The 20,262-nt window shown below is 36.2% G+C and overlaps 1 protein-coding gene across 1 annotated transcript in view; it reads left to right on the top strand.

Moving 5' to 3' along the window:
* Positions 1-20,262, top strand: part of CABCOCO1 (ciliary associated calcium binding coiled-coil 1) — a 50,692-nt gene that overhangs the window by 6,426 nt on the left and 24,004 nt on the right. Inside the window, exons 2-5 of the mRNA XM_058810689.1 lie at positions 378-526; positions 3,362-3,531; positions 6,544-6,688; positions 10,805-10,877. Coding sequence (XP_058666672.1) covers positions 378-526; positions 3,362-3,531; positions 6,544-6,688; positions 10,805-10,877 — 537 coding nt within the window. The remainder of the gene's footprint in view (positions 1-377; positions 527-3,361; positions 3,532-6,543; positions 6,689-10,804; positions 10,878-20,262) is intronic.

Below are 20,262 nucleotides of genomic sequence, written 5' to 3'. Positions count from 1 at the left end.
AATTTTAAAATTTAATTATTGTGCAACACAGTATCATGTTGGTCAAATTTAGATTCATGGATTCTTTTGCACCTTTAAATCTCTGTTGTTTTTACTTGCAAGTTAATTCAATCTTGTGCAGCACATAATATGTCAGTGTGTTCCCATATGAATTTATGACAAAAATACTATGTCCCATGTATCTGCCCAGCTTTTCTCTGGTGAGAATGTGTTAAGGTATTGTGTTACTGCTGTATAATTACAGCTGTCTTGCATTTTTGGCATTTGTTGAATTAATCCCTTGCATACCTCCTCAATATAAAAATGTTATTTAGATAAGTTAGTGACATAATAAAATAAACAGTTTTTAAATTACATTCCTATGTCCATGTATGCAGGGTGAATTCCGAGATCAGGATGAAGTCCACGATCAGGATGAAGTCCGAGATCAGGGCGATTTAGGTGGAGCAAAGATTATCAATAGGACATTTCTTTCTCTTTCCCAAGTAACTGCCTTGTCAGAAGAAGATCTGGAAGGAGTTGAAAAGTAAGTAGCAGTGACAGCAATGCTGGAACCCATATAATAATAAAATAAAAATTGTTAGATTTCTTTTGTGATGGTTATGCCATTAGTCTTTAATTGTTCAGTTAAATCATTGATATTTAGTATTATTCATGAAAGATGGCAGAAACACTTTTGATCTCAGATCCAGCCTGGTTTACTGGTTTTCCTATATATTTTAATTTTGCTTAGACTCCTTTTTTTCCACTTGAATTTCACCTTGTCGTGGTTTCTGAATTTACAATAGCTTTAAATAGGCTGTAAACAAAACACAAAATAAGAACAGGCTGATACTGAGCTCTTTTTGGTAAATCTCTCTGAGTAACTGTTTTTGCTAAAACATTCAAGATTCTGTACTGTAACATGAGTTACCAAAAAATCAAAAAGGTCTTGAAAGTTCAGCAAGGGATGGAAAGCTTAAGAAGGCATTAGTAGGTTGCCATTATGGTGCTCTGGGGAAATGGGAGGCAGCCAAAGACTTCTGATGTCAGGCTGCCTTTGTGTTTCCTGTACCAACACTCTCCCTTGTTATTAGTGTTAAATAGCAGCTAAATTTAGGAGGCCAGAAGTTTGATCTGAGACTCCAGATTTATATTTGAAAGATTGGACTTCTCAGAAGTGCAAGAATTATTTAGGAGCATTTGTGTCTACTAGTAGTTCTTAGGGAATTGAAAGGCAAAGGGCTGGGCCGCTGGTCTGGTTTGGGAAGGAAGAGGTGGGGGTGTATAAAATCCAGCTTTGTTCCTCTGAATAGGTGACCATTTAACAGAGATTAAAATATTCCTGAAACATATTCAGTTTTTCCTATTTGTCACTATTCTAGGGAGAGAAAGTTTTTCTGGGATTTTTTTTTTTTAAACTGGAAAGAAAATTTGCCATCAAATAATAATAGAAAAAATTCTTTCCTTTCCTGTTTTCTCTTGCACAATGGGCCCCTTTAAATTTAGAGGAGACTGAAGTGTACAACTCATGGAGACTAAAATGTGCTTAATGTGCACAATTCTTTGTGCAACTTTCTCATCAAGATTAAAAAGAAAAGCACTGAAAGATCACATGCTCTTTTAGTCTCAGCTGATCACATATGTATTTATATATACATGCTGTACAGGGGGAATATAAAGTATATACTGCATCTGACTGGAAGGAGCATAGTTACAGGGTATTTTATGCACACTAAGCAGTTTAACAGCAGCATTGAAGTTTTGTTTACCACAGTGCAGTGTCTATTTACAAGAGCAGTTTGAGGGCCACAGCTAGGGTTAGAAAATCAGAATAGATCTGAGTCCGATAGTTTTGATATCCTGCATTCCCATCTATCAGGGAGTTTTGTACTGCTGTCCATCTTGGTAAGACTTGAGCCCTGTGAAGAAAGAAAAAGCAGGGAGGGTAACTATAGAATGGAGCTGCCCCATCGTTTCGCAAACATGTACAGATACTGTTGTCAGTGACATGCCTTACAGAATATTGGAAAGATGAGCACTGGCATTGTTAGCAGAATCAGAGAAAATCTAAATCCCTGAGAAGCTCTGATTATGAAAACGCAGAGTTGGCAGAAGCTTCAGAGAGAGAGGATATGGACTGTTTCAAACCTTGGAAAGTTCAGCTGGCCATGTTCCACTTCTATTCCAGGACACAGGCTAAGTGTTTTTAACCGACTTGCATGTGTGCAGCCGTACAAATTTGTCATGCAGAACAAAGGAATACATGTTTTAAACAAAACTGATTGGATTATATGCTTTACTCTGTTAGCTATTGAGGCTTTAATTAAAGAAAGAAACTCATCTCTTTTGACAGCATATCTGTACTGTGTCGGGTAAAGCCCTGAAACTCTAATGGCTGCAGTCAGTAGGTCTGGGATTAATGTCCTTCTTAGGAAGGAATGAGAAGGCAGCAGGGCTGGGGAAGACCTTGCTTTTTCACACAGGAGTAGAAACTCTGCTCACTGGCACCTGTGTCCTCAGCTGTAGTTGAGAAGCCAAGGATTGCTTTAACGTAAAACTTAAGTACCTGAGACATGGCCAAAGTTACACTGGAAGAATTGAAACCGAGTCCTAGCCCCAGTCCCGTCTCTTCATGTGGAAAAAAGCACACAGTTATTATAAAAGATGTAACTAATTCTGTGTTTGGATAGAGTAGACATAAATGTGTCAGCAACAGTATGGCCTCCTACAAGGGAGTGTATTTTTTCATAAATTTTGCGAGTTAAAGTGAGTGGAAAAATTTTCATGGTGTGCCAGTAAAATGGGATAAGCATCTTTTTAAATGTTTTGACCATTATGGAAGTGCAATTTAAGCTTCTAAATATTTTAGCTACTTTCAGTAATTATGTATTATATTATTTCCATTAATTTTCAGATGTAATTTTTCATCAGAGGCCACATGAAAAATAATCTTGAAATGTAAACAAGACCTTATTATACTGTAAAACTATCTAAATCTGAGTGAAAGCATGATAGTGGAAAGTGGAGACTAAGTGTATCATTTCATCCCACAAACCAATTCCTGATGAAAACTTTTTTTCCTCTGGAATTTTCTATGTATTTCTCTTTGGTTTTGTAATGCCCTGATTTTTGTTCTTAACACTTCAATAGTTTTTGGTGAAGCCTGCAGGTAATTGTTTACTTTTTGATATGTCCTCTGATCATAAATGCAATCTAGGAATTGATGTAGCTAAATTCATGAAATGATGTACATATGCACATATGAATAATGTAGCAACTAAACAAATGTTATGGTTATAACTGCATGCAGGCCAAGTAAGACTTTGGAATCTGTAATTTATTTTTTTAATTTCATTGTTTTACTCTGCAACTTTTTTAGGAAGATGGCAGAATTTCTGAATCTTACACAACTAAAGACATCTTTGAAAGAAACTATTTTATTCGATTATTATACTGCAGGATTTTGGTGGGCTAAAGAAATGAACTTCAGTCTTATCCAGATCTCAGGATTCATGGGTCTATTAAATTTCGCCTTGGAGAACCTCAGCAGTAAGTATAATTAAGAATTGTAAAATAAATATCTGAAGTGGAAGGCAAGAATGTTTCCTAGTCATTTTAATAAAGTGATATTTAATTACATGTAATTTTGAAATTATTTATTTTCCTCTTGAATGTTGCTATGTTAGACCTTGTGCCTGAAAAGAATTCTTACTGGCAGATCTCAAGTCTTTTGAGTAGAATATTCCTCATCCTTTGTTTGTACAATATGTTGTACAAATGGCCCAAGTCCTGAAGAGACCTTTTCTTTGCTATGGTAAAATAAATAATAATTACAGTAGAGTGAGAGCAGGGAGCTCCTAAATTCCAATTCCAGCTTTCTCAGTGACTGACTCACTGTAGCCTTGGGCACATTTCTCTGCTGTTTGAGATATTCAGTACATCCTGTAGCGTTATAGCAGGTGAATTACATTTTTTTTATCCTCAGAGGTCAGCTCTCAGCTTCCTGTATGGCAAATGCTGCACTTCTGGCACAGAATCTATGTTAACTAAGGACTGGTGAGGGAAGTAAACTGGTATTGCTGCTGAAGATGAAAATGACAAAGGACTGTAGCTCCTGTGACTATGAGGAAATTTGCCACAAAGCATGAAGCTTGGTATAGCGGGAATGAAATAGCCAGAAAAAAAATGGTAGCACTGTCCTCTAAAACCTTCTTTGTCAGAGATTCTAATGCTTGTTTAACATTCACTTTGAAGGTGATTATGTTCAGAAAAGTCCATCCCAGAGGAAGAGTGAAAGGATTCAGCAGTTTCATTCAAAAGAGAAGGCAAATATTTTAAAATCAAACTCATAACATTTATTACACTTGTTCACTGTAATTTAGTTCAAGGACCTTTCTGACTTGGAATTTTGACAGAATATGTACGTGCTTTATGATCATTGGAATTCCAGTTGTCCTTCCTGTCTCCAATGAGAAAGTATCTTAACATATGCTAACTATATTACTATAACAATGGAGCAGAATGGGAACCCGTCAGAAATCAGCTTTATGAGACCATGTAATACATGTGTACACAACAGGCTGGTAGCACAACCATTATTAAAACTGACTGACCTTTTTCAGGAATGTCATCTTAGTTACAATAAGCTTTGCCAAACTTTTAACTCTTTAAGCTTAAGAAATTTTCCATGGCCCTGTCTGCGTTTGGTGAATTTTTATATATAAAATTGCAAGTGAAACAGTTCAGTGGGCTTGCAGACAGAGACTGTGGGGAAAAAAAAAAAACCACAAACCTATTTTGTGTCTTTTTTTTTTTTTTTTGAGAGGTCAAATGCCCCGGTGCTTTGAAGTAAAGATAAAGATTTGGCAAGCAAATATTGTGAATTTGCTTTTTGCTGTCCTGTGAAAATCCATTAAGATTTGGCTAAGATATACATGGTTTTTAGAGAAAGAAAATGTAGTTTTTAAATGCTTGCAGGAAACTTCTTATATTTGCTTCACAGCCCAGGGCTGAGATGAATTTTCTTGTAATTACCAAACATTTCAACTGAAAGCAAAATTCTAATGTCTTTTATATTGATGACTTTCTTTTCCTTTCCCTGCACTGGACCCAGTTAGCCTGGAGAATTTAACTGACTTGGGCATAATAGCAAGAGTAGCATTGAGCAGAAAGAATGCATTTAGAGAGGGAGGGTAATGGAAATGCATTTAAGGCAGGTAAAGCAGCAAGGAAAACTGGAGGCCTTTCTTGACGGGGAGTCAGAATGAGTTACATGATTTGATTCTCCTCTATCCATCGAGGGTAAAGTACTCCTTACCTCACACAAGTGCTGCATGAGTCTTCCTGAGACAGGTGGTTGGGACTAAAAATCAGGTGTGCAGAAGAAAGAAAATTTGGATGAGTTGGCAGCAGACTCAGGGCCTGGGTGATCTGTTATTTGCCTTCACTTCCCTACAAAGGGTATTTCTGGTTCTGTTGCTTTTCCTCATTTCCTATGGCTTCTGTTTCCTTTGCATTCTGTGTTTCTTTCTTGTCCCTTCCCATACGGTTATTTATATTGTGCTGCCTCTCTTACTGAAAAGTGAGGTAGAATTTTCAAGCCTTTGATTACTGTACCACTAAAGGGCAAAACTATAAAAGTAAAGAAATCTTCTAAGTATTTTAATTTGTTTTCTGTACAAAAAACCCAAGGAGTGTATCAGTAGAGACATAAAACAATGAGGAAAATAAATCTATTTCACCACTGGCAGATATTTCCCCATTTTTTCTGTAGATTTTTTTAGACATAAAAGAAAAAAATAAATTGTATTTGAAGCTTTTCTATTTTTAACTTTCCATGGTACTAGTGATGGCAGACACTGTGTGCAAATCATAAAGCTGAATCCTTTCTTTTTATGGGTTCAGCAAGCACTGATAATTTCAGATTGTCCTCTTTGTAAGGACAGTTATCAAACAGAATTTAAATTCTAATTCCGACCTGTTGTGGCATTTGTTTTTGATTTCCAGGGTAAAAATGTAAAGTAATTATCTGGTTTGGAAGGATGCAAAAATGTCTCCAAGTTTGATGATGCATGCAGGGTCTTATGCATATTCATGTTTAATCTATTATGACTGTAAACACTTTAAAATATTCTTCGCCCTTTTTAATATCTGTTCCTGTATTAATGGCTTATGTTGCAAGGGGCATGGTCCAAAGAATAATCTTTTACAATTCATAAGAAGTAGTCTATTTTAAAGAAAAATATACCCTGCCTCTCAAATTTGCATGTTATTCTGCCTGTGCTTCTCCCAGCACAGGTAAGAGGTGAAGCTGTAGTATCTTGAACACCCATTATTGTGATCCTTCCATTGTGAAGGCAGAGTGGTGGTTTTGTAGTGAAATTTTCATGGACACTTTAGTGATGGGAATAATGGCAATAGAAGCATTTGACTGCTGTTGGCTTTTAAGTGGTAGGTCATAACTAAAACTACAAGAAGTCTTATAATTAAAATGGACCAAAAACTCCCATCCCACCTTGTCATGTTTATACATGGTTTTTGTTCTTTGGGATTACTTTGCAGTCAGACGTATGACCTTGGGAGACAATGTAAAAGAACTTGAAAAAGCAGTGACTGGAATAAGAGAAACTGAGTCAGAAGAAGGAGGTGACGTGAATTTATTCAGCGTTGACCAAGGCAAAGCAATCATTGATTTCTTGTTTTCCAGGTATTTATTTCTACAGAATCTGTTTTTATTTCATTAATCTAATATAGTGAGAAAATGACTGATAAAATAACAGCAATAATAAGAACAACAACATGAACAATTTTAAAATTATTATTATATTTACAGTACTTCTACTACTAGTATTTTGCTCTTATTTTACTGGATATCTTCCTACTGTGCCAACATACTGCAAACACCAAACTGTAAATAATGAAAAAGAAAAATATGCAAGGAGCAGTAAAGATCTGGCCTCAGATGTGAAAGTCCAAAAAATAAATTTGGACTGGAAGTTTATAAAAATATAAGATTATGCTGAAAATATTCCTTTAGGGTTTTGTTTGATGTGCTAAAAGAAAACAAAGTGATGCATGGGCAATAATCTTGTTTTGCTTTTAAGAGCTACTTTTAGATTCCATCTGAATAAAATTGTAGCTCTTATTTATCTTATTTAGATCTTATCTTGATTCTGTTACTCTAAGTATTTGTATAGCCTTGGCAGTTATTGTGGACTGAAGTGATTTAAAGTTTTGTACTTACAAAATTGAGGTTCTGGTCATATAGGAGTCGTAAAAATGTTGCATTTCAAAATCAGCAAAAGTCCAGTATTTACGTGAAAGGGTTTTGTGGCAGGTCTCAGCTTTTAAACAGAGACACAGAAAGAGATGCAAACAGCTCTACATGCGTTATTTGTTTGAGAAAAAGACTGAGTCTGCTAGCACCAGTAATGCCCCTGTATAAAGTTGTGACTGTGTAGCCATGTGTACACCCCATTTCCACTGCACTGCTGTGGTTCAGGCAGTGGCTGCACTGACATACCCCTGTTTGCAGCACATGATGGACAGAACGGTTCTCAAGCTGTTCAACCATTCATCAGTGTCAGGGGCAAGGAGATGGAAGATGGATAAGTTACTCCTGTAGAATATCCACTGTACTGCAGCTGTAGCCCTTCAGCCCATTTTCTGACCCAAGTGGGGGTGGAGGGATTTGTGGCAGATGGGCATAAAAATTGAGTAAGGTCATGGCTGATCCATATCTAGATTTGCTGGGAATTTTCTGACTTTTCTGTAGGAAAAATGTAACACAGCAAGGTGGGAGTTTTTAGGGTGTTTTCCTGAATGCAGAAAAGTATTTTCTCTTGAGGGAAGGCAAAATACTAGGGTAGCCATTAGCCTTCCAGTTTAAAGTACTTGGATTTAAAGGGGGATTTAAACCCATTGCAGGCAATTTCTCTTACAATCAGGCTATAAAATATGTCTCTTTTTCCTACTCTCTGATTTTTTTCTTTTGTTTCTTTCTCATGGAAAATATAAAACACTTAAGATTCTTCTCATAAAAAATGGGAACATCTCTTTAAATCTCAAATTTCTGTAGTCAGGCAAAATAATGTCCTGCCAAGTACTAACCCTAAACTAAAAGGAAACTTGGCATTTAAGATGTCTCCTTTTACTTCTGCCTTCCTGTCTGTCTTTTGTGTATTATATGGAACAAATGTTCTTTCCAAATAGCACATCTATAACTCTTGTGTAAATTATCCATTGAGAGCTATCTTGTCCATGAAGTAATTCCTTCACAGTCGGAAGAATTTCATCCAAGAGATTAGGTGCTCCATCCTACTTTGAACCAAAGTATTAGCTGGGCAGAAATACAATCAGGCTGCAAAACTTTTGCAGCAGAATGATATTTTGGCCACCAGATATGGGTTCTATGTCCAAACTGCTTAATTTATTACAAATGGGTGCTGTGGCGATGCCATGGATGTACACACATACAGTAAAATGTATCATATGTGTCCAGTTTATGCCATCCATTATTTCAGTTACTGGATTTTTTTTTCTAAATAAGAATGGAATTTGCACACTTAAATGGGTGTATTTTAAACTTTATTAACTCAGAAATATTTTGAGTTTTATTACAATTCAAATTAATGTATTAGTTCAATACATTTTTTTTTCTTGTTTAATTTTAAATGATAAGCCTGTAGATTTTTTTCTACTCAAGATAGTGTGACATGTTGTAGTTCAGATCACATTTTTACAGATGAGCTGTAAACCCATGGGATTTATAATGGAAACAGGGACAAATGCTTAACCACATTGGCACAAACTGTACAGCAACTATAATGACACCTTCAGGTTTGGTGGAAGGTGACAGTTATCATCTTTTTATCTTGTCTCCTTGGGCAAACACACATCAACGTAGCTCCTGACATTTTCTTTTCAGGAAGCAGTGGAGCTGGGGAAATATGTCATTGTTAATCACCTTCAGATTCTCATATGACATCATAAGAGGGCTATTATTAACAATATTACTTACACAAGTAAAATTATTTCTGGGTAATTGCTAGAAACACTGGTATGGAATTTTTAAATTGTTCACAGCAAATTGAAACAAAAAGGGGCATTTTGTATAATGTCTGATAGAAAAAAGAAAATTACACTGTTTTTCTAAATAAATGCTGATGTCTGATTTATGTAATTTGATTTCAAGACCATTAAATGGAGAAATTTTTTCCTTCATACAGGATTAGGGGTGCCAGGTTGAATAGAGATATTTTTAAAAATAAAGACATAAAATTCAGAAATGCCAGAAATAATTACTTATACATTTGGGTATATATTTTAAATTATATGTACCTGTAGCATAGTCCATGAACAATATCATAACACATTTGGAGGGGAGGGGAAAGAAAATACCTGACTTTTAGGTGCTGCAAATCTGGCTTATTTCAGAAACACTAGGATAAGAGAACAAGTTTGAAATACTAATTTCTGCCAATCCAATTGGAAGGATATATGTCTTATTCCCTGTGTGTCTATGATGTTCATAAAATATTTTTTGTCTTTTTTCAAATAATCCCTATTAGAATTTTACCAAATTACAGGTGTGTATGAAAGGGGACACATATTTACATAAATCAGTGTGAGTCATTTCCAGGTTAAGTCCTGAACTCTCTTTAAACATAATTTCTGTGTTTCCACTGAAACATGTCAGGAATTCTTTGGTGAAGTGCTGCAATAAAAATGTACTTAAATGAAATTGCAAATACTGTTAGAACTTAATTGCCTGTGTGCTTTGGGTTTGGGGGAAGGCAGCCTCTAGCTGATGGCAGCCAGACTTCTTATGTGGGCCTTGCCAGTACCGAGCCAAAGGTATTGCTGACCCAACTGATGGGGGTCCCAAGAAAAGAGCCTGGGTTCTGTCCCTAGGCAGAAAGCACAGGAACCAGTTACAGAGGTTCCCTGCAAATATTGCTGTACCTTTCATGGATACAGCAGGCAGGACAGCAATAAAGTCCTGGAATCATTCTTCAGCCTGGACTTGGTATGAAATCACAGAGCAACATTTTAAATCATATGTCAAAATGATGTGACAGAAGCCAGGAGTTCTGTATCATGATTGTAAGAGAAGAACTAATTGTAACAGACTATGACAAACAAAACTTTTGGTTAAACAAATGCTGTATCATTGATCATTAGAAAAGGAAACAAAATTATTTGAAACATGTGAAATGGAAAGCCATACATGTTTAAGGAAGGAATATTTTAGACCATTGACAAAGTCTATTTAAAGTTACTTTTGTTGTAGTACACAAAACTGCTGTGTGTTAATCTATTTTTTTAGTTTTTCTTTGAGGAAATACTACACTGATTTTGCAAAGTGACCTTGAGAGAATAAATACTTCTATTCTTTATTGTTTTTGTGTTCCAAGACCAAACTTTCTCCCTGTACTGGCAGCCCATCCCAGAATCTGAAAGCTGATTTGGCTTTGTTTCCTTCTTGTCTGCTATTGCTGATAATAAAGGCATAAGTATCCTGGTGATAAGTGTTTCAGGAATTACCTTTTTCAGAGGAGAACTTTGTCTTCTCGGAGTTCAATTTCATAAGGACTAAGTGGATGTATTTTTAAGTAACATGCTGTATTTTCTACAGCCATCTGATAATAAATCCTGCAAACTGAATATGCTGCTTGTTGTTTTTGAAGTTAAACAACTGTTTCTTTTTAAAATTTGGACGGTTACCATGCTGGAGGGTACCTCTTGGTTTAAGAAAACTTGTAATATTGTTACCTTTCCAAAAACTTACAGCTCTGATAGTCTATGTTATGTTGTTTTTCAGCTTATTCCAATACTATAAAGCATATGAATACCTCTTCCACGTTCGTAGAGAAGATCTTGTGCTAAGTAATGAGGTGAGTCATTTATATAGATGGAACTCATTATGCAGAGTTCCTTAACGAGTGCACCATGGCATATGTTTTATATTGCTCAAAGCAACTTCATGTCAACATCCCTGCATTACTAACGTAAAATGGCTGATTAAAGAGCGCAAGTTAAGATGTTTTGATCCTCATATTCAAAATTAATTTGGGATCTCAAAAAAGTGTAAATGCATTGCTTGGTTAAGTCATTAGTTGTGTTAAATCAGGAACACTTTTGTGTAGGTATTTGTAAGTTGATGCATGTAATTTGAATTAGCAACGTGAGTCTGACTCTGCTTTAAAATCAGCAATCAAAATCAGAAAATGCTCTGTGCCACGCTAGTCTGACCACAGCCCTCATAGACATGTGTGCATGTGCAGAGTTCTGTACATGCTTCTGTAGCCACCAAGAGTTAATTATACTGACTAGAAAGAAAGAAACAAGCTAGAAACTGAGCATTTTGAAATAATTCAGTTAACAATAGTGAGTTGGCGTCACAATGAGCTTTGTGATGTGTTCTAACTTACATGTGAAAAACTACATAAGAATGTGTTGATGCAAAACATGGCCTTTAATCAAATGGACAGGTTCAATTAATCAAATAAATCTTCCTTTAGCTTTTTGAGGATATTTGTTATTATACATTAAAAAATATTTCCATTTTAAATTTTTATTAGGAACCAACTGATGGCCCAGAGGGGCACAGTAGTGTATTATTTTTGATGGTACTTATATTTTAGCTTATCAGTACACAATGAAGTTAAAATTAGCGCACTGGAAAAATTCCTTTGCACTTTCAGCTGGTATTTTGACTCTGGTGATATGAGATAATTGCTTTCCATGTTGCTTTTAAGTAGCCATATTATAAAATTACTTTTCTTGACATGGATAAAAATATTTGGAAATTATTCTTGTCATTTGCAAGGTGGGTTAAAATTCCAACTGTGATGAAATTGGTGACAAAACTGTCAATACAAAGGTGGAGCAGAACTTCAGCGTTACTATGTTAGGGTGGGGGTTTTGTGTTAGGTAATCAGATCAATGGGTGGTTAGCACTTCTTAATTGGTAAAATCGATTTTAATGGGGCTTTGATTAAGTAATTCTTGTGTAAACTTGAATCATGAATCTTAGAGGGTTTCAGACTAGCTTTAAGGAAATGTGTTTGGGTTTTCTGAAGTCACCTTTCTGGATGGGTGAGATCATCATGTGCAGTCCCAGCCACAGGACAGGGCTTGCCCTGGGCAGACTCTGGGGGAGCACCACCTCTGCTGAGGGTACCAGCACCTCTGGGCAATGGTAGGAGTGGATTTCAGGGAATGACTTCAGTGATGATCCATCCAAGCAACAAGTGCTGTCTGCAGCTACAACTGTCACAAAACCCTGCATGACAATCTTTAACTGTAACTCCTTTATGGCCTTCTCTTACCTATGGTGCCACTTCACTTCAATCCATCTGTTTTGTATTCTGAGCTACATGGCAGAGAGCTTTTAATTTGTCCAACTACACTCCAACACCCAAGAAAATCAATACTTATATTCTGTTAGAGTTCATTTTGATAGGGTGATGCATTGTTCTTCAATAAGTAAAAGTTTAAGGTATTGAAGCTGCACATACAAATTTATGGCATTATTTGCACTTGCTTTATGTGTTAAAATGTGAGGAGAGGTGAACTCAGCATAGACTTCAAGTTCTTTTGCTGTAACTTTGTTTTATTTAGTAATTCTTATACATAAAAGAGATCATTACTTCTATTTTGCAGTCCCTTAGATGAACAGTTTTTTGAGCTGCCGTGGTTTGGTGTGTGTGGCTGTGGCAGGGACACACCTGGGGTCACTTTCTCTGCAGTGCATCTGCTCAGGGAATGGGAGATCAACTGGGAAATCCATGTGCTGAAAGTTTGGCTGCTGTCCTGTTATGTAGGCCAGTGTCTTACTAAAAAAAAAAATGCCCTTGCAGACACACGACAGCCCAAAGCTGGATCTGATCCTGACTCTAAGCTGAGTGCAACTAACGTCTAGGAAGTTTTCCTTTAGCTCCAGCAATAAAAGCCTGTTCTCTTGGAACAGGACACTCTAAATTGTAATGGCCAGATTTGCCCAAATAACAAGAAGCGCAGTGTTCCAAGAGCTTAATTACAGCATTATCTCCTTTTGCAAATGAACACTTTGAGACGAGTCAGTGAAATTACTTGCTTCAACAGAATTGATTTGCTTCCACTGAAATGGCTTTAGCTCAGCGAGTATGTGCACCGAAAAAATTACCTACGGAATAAAAGCCCAGCACCCTCAGGAGAAGATCTGCTGCTTTAAAAGAGATACAGCTACAACAAATAAAAGCTGTACTCAGTGTTGTAATGGATATCCTTTTAGGGAAACCACAGTGTGTGTTTTCCAAAGAAATCTTATAGCGATGGGTTGTAAAGTCATTGGAATTTTTTTTTCTCTAGCACAGGCAATTATACAGTGTTCTCAATCAAGTTTCCTTTTTGATCTTTCACTGCATTTATTTTCAAATGACCCTGTCATTTCCTGTGTAGAATAAAATCAGACAAGAAAAGGGAAATGACTCAAAACTCAGATTATGCATACAATATCTGTGGTCGTGCCACTTAACAAAATGTAAGTTATTTAAATGTAGCACATAATTAGTGGAGCTTCACAGTCTGATTAATATTCTGCATTTGATGCAGCTAGCGTAATAAAGCCACCTCTGTAAAACACAGACAGTGTTCAAGTCTTAAAAAAAGATTAAAAATGCAGGCTAATTTAAATATATTTTTTATTTTTTTTATTTTTTTTTTGCATGGGCTAAAGCCTTTAAACCTCAAACTGCCTAAGGTGATCATATTGCCTAGGAAAAAAAAAGGTTAAAACAGAAAGACATGAATGCTTGATTAGATGATAAAACACACATCACACTTCTAACCTACTTTGACAGTATTTAAAATTTAAAACTTGCCTTTCTAGCTATCAAATCCCTTACTTCTCCTTCATTCCAGATCTACAAAGACCTATATATTATGTATGCATGAATACCTGTTAGAAAACATGACGGTACAAGGAATTGCTGAGAAGTGTTAAGATTGCCAATTAAATTCATTGCTTTTTTTTCCTGTTACTATTAGGAGCAGTTCCCCCCATTTAGAATGATTACAAAAGAAGCTCTGCTTTAGCTGTTCTGTGGCTGTGATCCAAAATAAAATGCAAGCAGTGCTGCCATACCAGAGTTCTTCAGGAATATTGCTGTTAAAGATACCGTTTTTTTCCCTTCTGCCTGTTCTGGACATTTTGCTCTCTAGCTGTGATTTAGTACACCTATATTGGCCTGCAATTTCAAGGAAAGCAAAAGGAGTACAGACTAAATATTGATGTTCAGGGAGTCAATGGAGCAATACTTATTAACACGTCAGATCTTAGAACAAAGGTTTAAATTGTTAATACGTGAATTGTGTAGAAGTTAATTCTTCTCTATTTCTACATTTAGTTAATATATTTTGCTTTGATAGGATATTACACAATATCTGGCAAATTTTTTTCTCTCATTTACAAATTGTACCTTATTCTGCAGTTCATGGTTTTTGCTCCTCTCTGTTTTGTATTTTTGGATGGTATAAGGCTAAGGTCTTTTGGGATTATGTCTGCTTTGAAACATTTCCTAATAAAAATAATGTGGTTGGTAAATCTAGTTTTATTCCTAGTTGCTTTAGCCAGCCTGATGGAGTAATCTGCTATTTTATGGCCCAGATGACTAGCTAAGTTTGACTTCTTGAAATAGTAGTGTACAATGTAATTTTCTTTAGAGATGTCATAGTGGGTCAGGTTGCAATAAAAATATCAAAGATTAAATTTAATGGCAGTGCAGATTCAGTATTGTAGCAGTCACTAGATATCATCCTCTGTACTTCGAGTTCCAAACTGGTTTCCATTAATGCTTTCGTTCTATGTACTCCCTACTTTCTGAAGCATTAAGCATTTGGGCTATGTCTGGTCCCTATCCAGTTATGGGTTGGGGTTGTTTTTAAGTTAGAACAAAATCCCTTCTTTGTTTGAATTTAAGGAGATGGATAGGAAGAATATGCTTTTTGAAAGCTAATAAAGCTTTGTGTTCTTCTGATGGCAAAAGCCATACAATCTGGGACTTGACTTTGATACGTAATCCTCATTAGGTGTTGCATATTTAGATTGGTTAATCAATCATTGTTTAAATGAATTTGATCCATGACTTCTTGAGAACTGCATTTTAGAGATGTATCAAACCAGAATATTTCCATAAGCATATCAGTTCACACTACAGAAATTCATTCCCCAGCTAATGGAGTGCTTTTCAAAGCCTGGAGGTTTCAGATATTTTTAGTGCCTAAAAACCAGTGAGTTGATGTTTTCTAGCTTTGTTTTCTAAATATCACCATGGCAAAGACATCAAGAAGAACATAGGACTGGAAGGGATGTCTTCAATTGTTAACTCTCATGCTGCTTTCTCTTAGGGAAACATTCATAATCCTCTTCAGAAACCTGTCAAACTCCAGTTTAAAAAGTTAACTTTTTTTTTTCTTTGCTCTTCAGTTAGGAAGTGCCCTGATGCCTGGTTTCTGTTATTGTTATAAAACCTCAATTCCTGGTCAGGGTGTATTCATGACAAGCTTATGTGCATTTGTCCTTGTGACAATTTGTGCTGGTATTGACCTTTAGCTCTCGTTCCATCCCCAGTGTTTATTTTTCTAGTGCATAAAGAGACAGCAATCTTATTGTCAGCCTTCATTCAGCTAGACTAGAAAAGCCAGCCTTCTCTAATCTTTGCTTTAAAGGTAGACTTTGATACACATGTGCTTACATCCATACCAGCTTCTTGTCATCCTGTTGGCCTTCTTCTATAATTGTTCCTCTTTAAATCAGTTTTGTTAGAACATAAGTGACCAAACTGACATAATATTGTTGCTGAGATAAAAGCAAGGCCTTGTAAAATATCAATAGTGCTTTCTTTTCCTCTGCTGGGAATAGCCTACGTGATAGGTCCTAGAAGCGTTTTATATCTGTATCGTGTGCCTATCTCATTGTACATCTGCTATTCTAGTTCTCCTTTGTTATTGTATTTTCTAGCTGAGATACTCCCAGTGCACTATAGGCTTTAAAAAAAAAAGATGTCCCCACAATGTCACCTCCCAATTTGTCATTGAATACAAGAGTGAATAGACTTCAAGGGCGTTCAGTCCCATCTGTGTGGTATTCCTGTCTACTCACAAATTGATCATGTCTCTCACATTGCTTTTGTCTAGAAAATTATTTATTTAATTTACTATGAAATTAGTCTGGCATCGTGTATCTTTGATAAATTGATGTTGTGTTACATTCCATTTCTCTTTAATTTCCATGCTCTTATTTAGTTTTTCCTTCAAAACATGTTCCTCAAGCCTTTGCTGCTATGAAGATCAAAACTACAGCTCCAGGAGTAGGTTCATTATTTTCTGATTGTGGATGTTTAAAACTGGTACTCAGTCTTTTGATGTCTGAAGGGAAATTTTTGATGTCCATTACAGAAGTGTGCCATACCCAAGTCCAGATTACTGAAGTAAGCAGCTGGAGAGCCAGTGGGTTTTTGACAAAATTCACAGATATCCAGCTCTTTGATCTTGAGGCTTGCTATGGCTGAACTGGAGATCTTGAAGGATTTGTGATTAGTCTGAATGAAAAGTAGAGTCTGTTGGAATTTTATGCAGTGCTACTTCAAATATTTAAGCATCTGTTGTCTAGTAGAAACAGCGTTTGTTTTCCAAAGCTTCTATTGGTATACTCATTTGTCAGTAGGGGAGCTACACTGATGCTTAGCAGTTAATTTCCATGTAGGTCACATGCTGATGATCTTCTAATGAACTTTTAACATTCCCGAGTTTTGGTAGCTGAACTGCTCTGCCCTAAGAGCTGATGAGAGCTCCAGAGAGCTGGTGGAACTCATAAGCCAGTGCTGAGTACTTTTACAAGGCTTTAGAGAATGATTAACAAAACGTTTTTTAAATTATTTTCTTAGGAAACATCAAATACAAAACAAGCTTGCTTCTTAACTCAGTAACATGCGTGAAGTCACGAAAGAAAAGAATTCAGGCAGAAAAAGTGCCAAATAACTGACATGGGCTGTGCCTTCAGTGTGCTGAGCACCATGGTTCTGACCCAGCCAGTCTTAAAAAATTGGGAGCTTTAATTTCAATGGACCTATTCACATACACAGAATTAAACTGAGAAGTGACTGAGGTCACATTGCTCAGCACCCTGGAGGATGAAAAACTAAATATATTAGAGGAAAAAAATAGAGGCTCATGATCAATTTACTTCAGTTGTACAACTGACAAAGCATCACATTTTTTGACTGTATGATGTTAGAGAGAGAGGGGGAAAAAAAACTCAATTCTTGGCAGAAAAACAATTCTGGAACTATGCAGGAATTAATATATACACAAATGTGCTCTATGAGTTTTTAATTATTTATTTAGAAAGTTGCTTGATTTCCATATGTATGGAATCATGTGTGTGTGTATGTGTTTGAATGTATGTAAGCATACATAGTTGGGATAAGAGCAGTAATGACTTGTTTATTTGCTGGAATGCAGGTCAGCTAGGAATTGTAGGCTTTGATTGGAAGGATAGTCAGTGCATTAATGACAGCCTGTTTCTGCTATTCATCAGAATGTTCTATGACCCAAATGATGAAGCGCTCTATCAGAAGACTACAGCACATTTAAAAATGGTTATCAATCAAGATGTAAATTTTAATAGAAGACATTGAGCGTGGCAGAAATGTATTGACTTGGAGACGTTTTTAAGTGGTTAAGCAAAGTAGCTGAGGACAGACTATTAGGATATGAATTTTGTTTTACTTTTCTAGTATTTCAGAATACCTCAATCTGTTGATGCCCTTTGCAAATTCTAATTGTTTAACTTGACCAGCATGAAAAAAGTACTTGGAGCTGAGCAAAGATCGGTAATTTTGTTTCATAGGAGAATCTGAGAATTTTGAAGTTTGATTTAATTCCAGTTTAAAACAAAAAAATAAACACTTAAGAGGATTGCTATTCTTACATGTCTGTGTTTAAACTCCCTGACACAAAAGCAGTGCTTTTGAAGGTGATTTCAGAGCCCCAGCTCCATCATGGTGCCATACAGCATAGTTGGCTCTGCTGGAACAAGACCCACACAGTCTAGGGGTCCTCAGCTTGCTTGGGGAGACAGGAATCTAGAAAACAGGATTCTTTATCAGCCAGTGTGGAAAACATTGGAAGGGCTTTGTACATATGCTGGTGAGAGCCAGGTAGGTCACTGCTGGCACATTGGCAGAAAGTTATTCGCACAATAACTCAACTTTAGGAAGTTCAAAGAACGTAACTTGAAAGGAATCTGCTGAAAAAAAGTAGAGACACATTTTATTTTGAGCCCAATGCATTATGTCTGCTGCAGTACAGTGCTATTTTCAGTGTCAAATTCTTCCATGTAAAGTAGCAGACATCAAGGAGTTATTCAAGAATGTGCCACATTTTGTTTATAATTTGGTGGTTCAAATTTAGCTGCCCTTTTTAAAGTTGTTTGCCAGAAGGTACCATTTTGGTGCCTGTACAGTTTGACTTACTGGAGACTGGTTTTCCAGAGCAGTTGCCCTGTTTCCAAGATTTCCTGCATAATATTTGGTAATTGACTGACAGCGATCCATGACCTTAAAGTACAATTAACAACTGTTTTGTACCCCTTACCTTTATCTGCAGCTTTTCATCATCTTGAAAATCAAATTGCATTCATAAAAGTATCGGTAGAATGGGCAAGTGATGTAATATTTCATGGGAATGTATCCCCATGGGTGAATATTTAAGTATCAAATTCATACATCTTGTGACCTTATGTTATGAATAACTTGTTGACCTTATTCATATAAATAAATAGCATGACATTTCTTTACCATGATGATTTATAATCAATATACATTTTAATAAATTTTCATCCATTTAGTTGATGTTATGAGGACAAATGTAATCCAAGTCTAAATAACAGACAAGTTTTACAATCCTTTAAAGTTCCTTTTTAAAATGCACCAGAAAGTTGTGTCTTCTAATTCCACCTTGAATTTTACAACTTGTCATAAGGTACAACATAAAGTATTTTTACTGAATATTGAATCTGATGTATTTGAATATTAATTCATAAAACATTATTTTGATTTCCTATAAATATGCTAAGCTCAGCAAAATGTAGTGTTACTCATTAGAAAGCTAAGTTTTATAGGATGTCTCGGTATTTGAGGTAACTTATATTGCTACTTAGGTTTATATTTAATAAACCTTAGCTAAGAAAATTGTTTAAATTTCAAAGGAAAGATAATAAATAAAATGAGGGCATTGAATATTAATGTGAACTGTGCCTTTATTTTGTTAAAGCATTCAGAGCTAAATAGTGGTGGTCTGTTAACAATCTAGGGCTATTTGGCAAGTCTCTAAACTTACTCAATAATCAAAACATAAAAGGACAATGGAAACTTTTCACAATAAAAGAAAAAGGAGTTGAGTACAGAAACCAAACAAACTATTCTCTGCTTTTTCTTGCTAAGGATATGAACTTTATAGGAAGGGCAGCAAGCTCTGTGTTAGGGTTGCCTTTTCCTGCCTTTGTTATAAATTACATCTGTCTGTGAAGAATCCTCTCCAGTTACTTCGTGGTTCATGGCTACGGGGGAGGTGAGCATGTCTATCTGGAATGGGGCAGAGAGAGACAGATTGTGGGGGAGCCTTTTCATTTTAACGGTTTGTTTTTCACTGAGGAAATGGCAATTCTAAGCATTAATTTGCCTTGCTTACTAAATATACAGATGGATAAAATTCCTAAGGATCCAGCTGTGTAAATAGAATATTAACAAAACAACTGTTTTCTTCAGCATTTTTATTATTTGTTCTTTGAAGCTTGCTAGACTTTTGGAAGACTTCAGCACCGTTTAGGTTCAGTGTAATCATTCAAAATGTTTTTATTAGTGCTTAAATGAGGAAAACATTTGGCAAAGGGATGGAGTTTATCCAAAGCATAATGTTCGATCCTTTCACGAGAGTCTGAATACAATACTGCAACAATATTGTAAGGCACCAGAAATATGGGAATAAGCTGCCAAATGGTACTGGAAGGAGAGCCTGTACATACCCAATATGTTGGGTGTAGTGTGGTCTCCATGCCCTCCTTCCCCTGCACTGGTGAGCAAAGAGATCAGGGTGAGGTAGCCCAGATGTGGCAGTGCAGGGCTCTGGCCCCTTTCTCTCCTGTCTGCACAGTTTCCTCCACCATTTGATCCCAAGGCCGCAGTCATTTGCAGGCTGCTAGTGACAGAGCAAGGTGGAAATTCTGTCCTTCCAATC

This window comes from Ammospiza caudacuta, chromosome 9 (genome assembly GCF_027887145.1).
Source record: "Ammospiza caudacuta isolate bAmmCau1 chromosome 9, bAmmCau1.pri, whole genome shotgun sequence".
NCBI lineage: Eukaryota > Metazoa > Chordata > Aves > Passeriformes > Passerellidae > Ammospiza > Ammospiza caudacuta.
Note: the sequence above shows the minus strand (reverse complement) of the source record. Positions and strands in the feature narration are given on the sequence as shown.